This window comes from Limulus polyphemus, unplaced genomic scaffold (assembly GCF_000517525.1).
Source record: "Limulus polyphemus unplaced genomic scaffold, Limulus_polyphemus-2.1.2 Scaffold2493, whole genome shotgun sequence".
Taxonomy (NCBI): domain Eukaryota; kingdom Metazoa; phylum Arthropoda; class Merostomata; order Xiphosura; family Limulidae; genus Limulus; species Limulus polyphemus.
In genome coordinates, this window is record NW_013668103.1 from 112394 (window position 1) to 114618 (window position 2225).

General features: G+C 36.3%; 1 protein-coding gene across 2 annotated transcripts in view; it reads left to right on the forward strand.

Annotated features, from left to right (window-relative positions):
• The first annotated feature begins 32 nt into the window (after nucleotides 1–32).
• LOC106467116 (protein-tyrosine sulfotransferase-like) overlaps nucleotides 33–2225 on the forward strand; it is a 7755-nt gene continuing 5562 nt past the window's right edge. Inside the window, exons 1-3 of one of the 2 annotated variants that reach the window (XM_022395240.1) lie at nucleotides 33–124; nucleotides 797–1036; nucleotides 1287–1481. In XM_022395240.1, coding sequence (XP_022250948.1) covers nucleotides 110–124; nucleotides 797–1036; nucleotides 1287–1481 — 450 coding nt within the window. In that variant the 5' untranslated portion in view covers nucleotides 33–109. Of the gene's footprint in view, nucleotides 125–147; nucleotides 237–796; nucleotides 1037–1286; nucleotides 1482–2225 lie in introns of those variants that run through there. The other variant, XM_013927434.2, reaches the window with a different exon arrangement.

A 2225-nucleotide genomic window follows, 5' to 3' on the forward strand; every position in this document is an offset into this window, starting at 1 on the left:
GTGTCTCCTGAGGTACGTAACACTTTATGTATTGGGAAGTGTGTGGGGGGCTTCTTTAGTTTTATATCATATCAATTCTTCCTGTAATGAATATGGGCCTGCCGCCGTCATGGTGTCTCCTGAGGTACGTAACACTTTATGTATTGGGAAGTGTGTGGGGAGCTTCTTTAGTTTTATATCATATCAATTCTTCCTGTAATGAATATGGGCCTGCTGCTGTCATGGTGACTCCTGAGGTACGTAACAATTTATGTATTGGGAAGTGTGTGTGTGGGGGGGGGGGCATCTTTAGTTGTGTAACTGATAAACTTTATATAGTTCAAAATTCAAATGTTTGTAGAAGTACAGTATTTGTAACTCAAGGTGGACTCGGACTTGCCTTTACAACTTTGTAAGAACTTGAAGTATCAACAGAATAATCTTATAGTCAAACATCGAGTTTTATTACATTTAAAAAGTGTGCTTACTAGACACGAAACAATTTCACCTGTATTCTCTTTACATGTACACCCACTAATATAGCCACAAATCTGTAAAGTTTTTAACTTTGTTTTTTTACTCTGATACTAGTGAACTTGTGTATACATTTTATTTTAATTTGACAGAGTATTACTTCTGAGAAATGGGGGATTAAGTGTGCTAGGTTTAGTTTAATAATAAATATTAGAGGAATTATATTTTACAAGTGTAGTCATTGTTTCTCTATGCTGTTGCACACCGCGTTAAGAAATCCAGATATGTCAATTGGTACATTTCTTTTGACATCTAATTTCAATATTTTCTCTTGTTAACCTAGAAATACATGATCGGATCAAATGCAGCCAAGTATACGTACGATAATAACATGCCACTCATTTTTATTGGTGGCATGCCGAGAAGTGGGACAACACTGTTGAGAGTGCTTCTTGATGCTCACCCGGACATACGCTGTGGAGAGGAGACCCGCGTGATTCCTCGTCTTCTGGGCATGAAACAGCAGTGGGTGAAGGCACCCATTGAAGCCCGTCGCTTACAGGAGGCTGGAATTACTGGGAAGGTAAACTCATGGGAATATGATGTTCAGATAATTGCCAAGATTAAGAACTTATTGTATTCCTATTTAAGGAAGTAGATGTCAAGTGCATAACTAATATGTAATGGATTAATCCTCTAGATAAAGATAAGAAACAGTAATTAATAAATATATCGTTTGAAACGTATATGTACTTCACCATATTCACTGACTACCGGCTTCAAGAAGAAATACATGTGTGTGTGTATATATTTCACCACTGCTCTTTTTCTAGGTGTTAGACGCAGCTGTTGGGTCTTTCATTCTTGAAGTCATTGCTCGTCATGGGGAACCAGCCCCTCGGCTGTGTAACAAAGACCCGTTCACTCTTCGCTCGGCAGTTTACCTTCACTCTCTTTTCCCAAACGCAAAATTCATTCTGATGATTAGAGACGGGCGAGCAGTGGTGCACTCCATCATCAATCGAAAAGTAAGAAATTACAGCGTGCTACTGTTAAATAATGGATCATAAACACTCAAGTCACTTCTAAGAGAATTGTAAACATTTTTTTTTTTTACCTCTACCACCGAAGGTGACACTGGTTATGTTTTTACCTATGTATGTGTTTGTCAGCAAGATTTATTGAAAACAGCCGAATGAATTTGTACTATGACCCAACTTAGATGTGATTAGTTTTTGGAGGGTCAAGGTCACAAAACTGAAAAAAAAAATCCCTATCTGTTAATATGGGGACAAATTTTTCACACTATTTTTGCTTTATAACTCGGTCAAAAATGATCAGATTTTGATGAAACCTGGTGGACAGATATAGAATATTATTACTCTATGTATGTTGACAATGATGGATATACAGATACACTTTACAGAGTGCCCCTTCGGTGTTTCTATCACATTGAAAATGTTTTCCCTCGAGATTTCTTCCTATTGTATCAATTAAAGATAGGTTTAAATACAAAACAAGCCAGAAAATGTAATTCATTATTAGATAAAGAAAGTAGTGCAGAACTTGTAATTAACACTTAATCCCTTCCAGACGGGTCACGGTTCAAAGACGCATTTGTTGACTCTCATTCAAAATTTTATTTAACTACTATTTCGTGAACTTATGTCAATAAGTTTGGTATCAAACTGTAAATTATACATTATTCAATTTCTTAATTAAAAAAAAAAAACACGGTTAAACATCGATTTTTGTGTGTCACGTGGTATGTT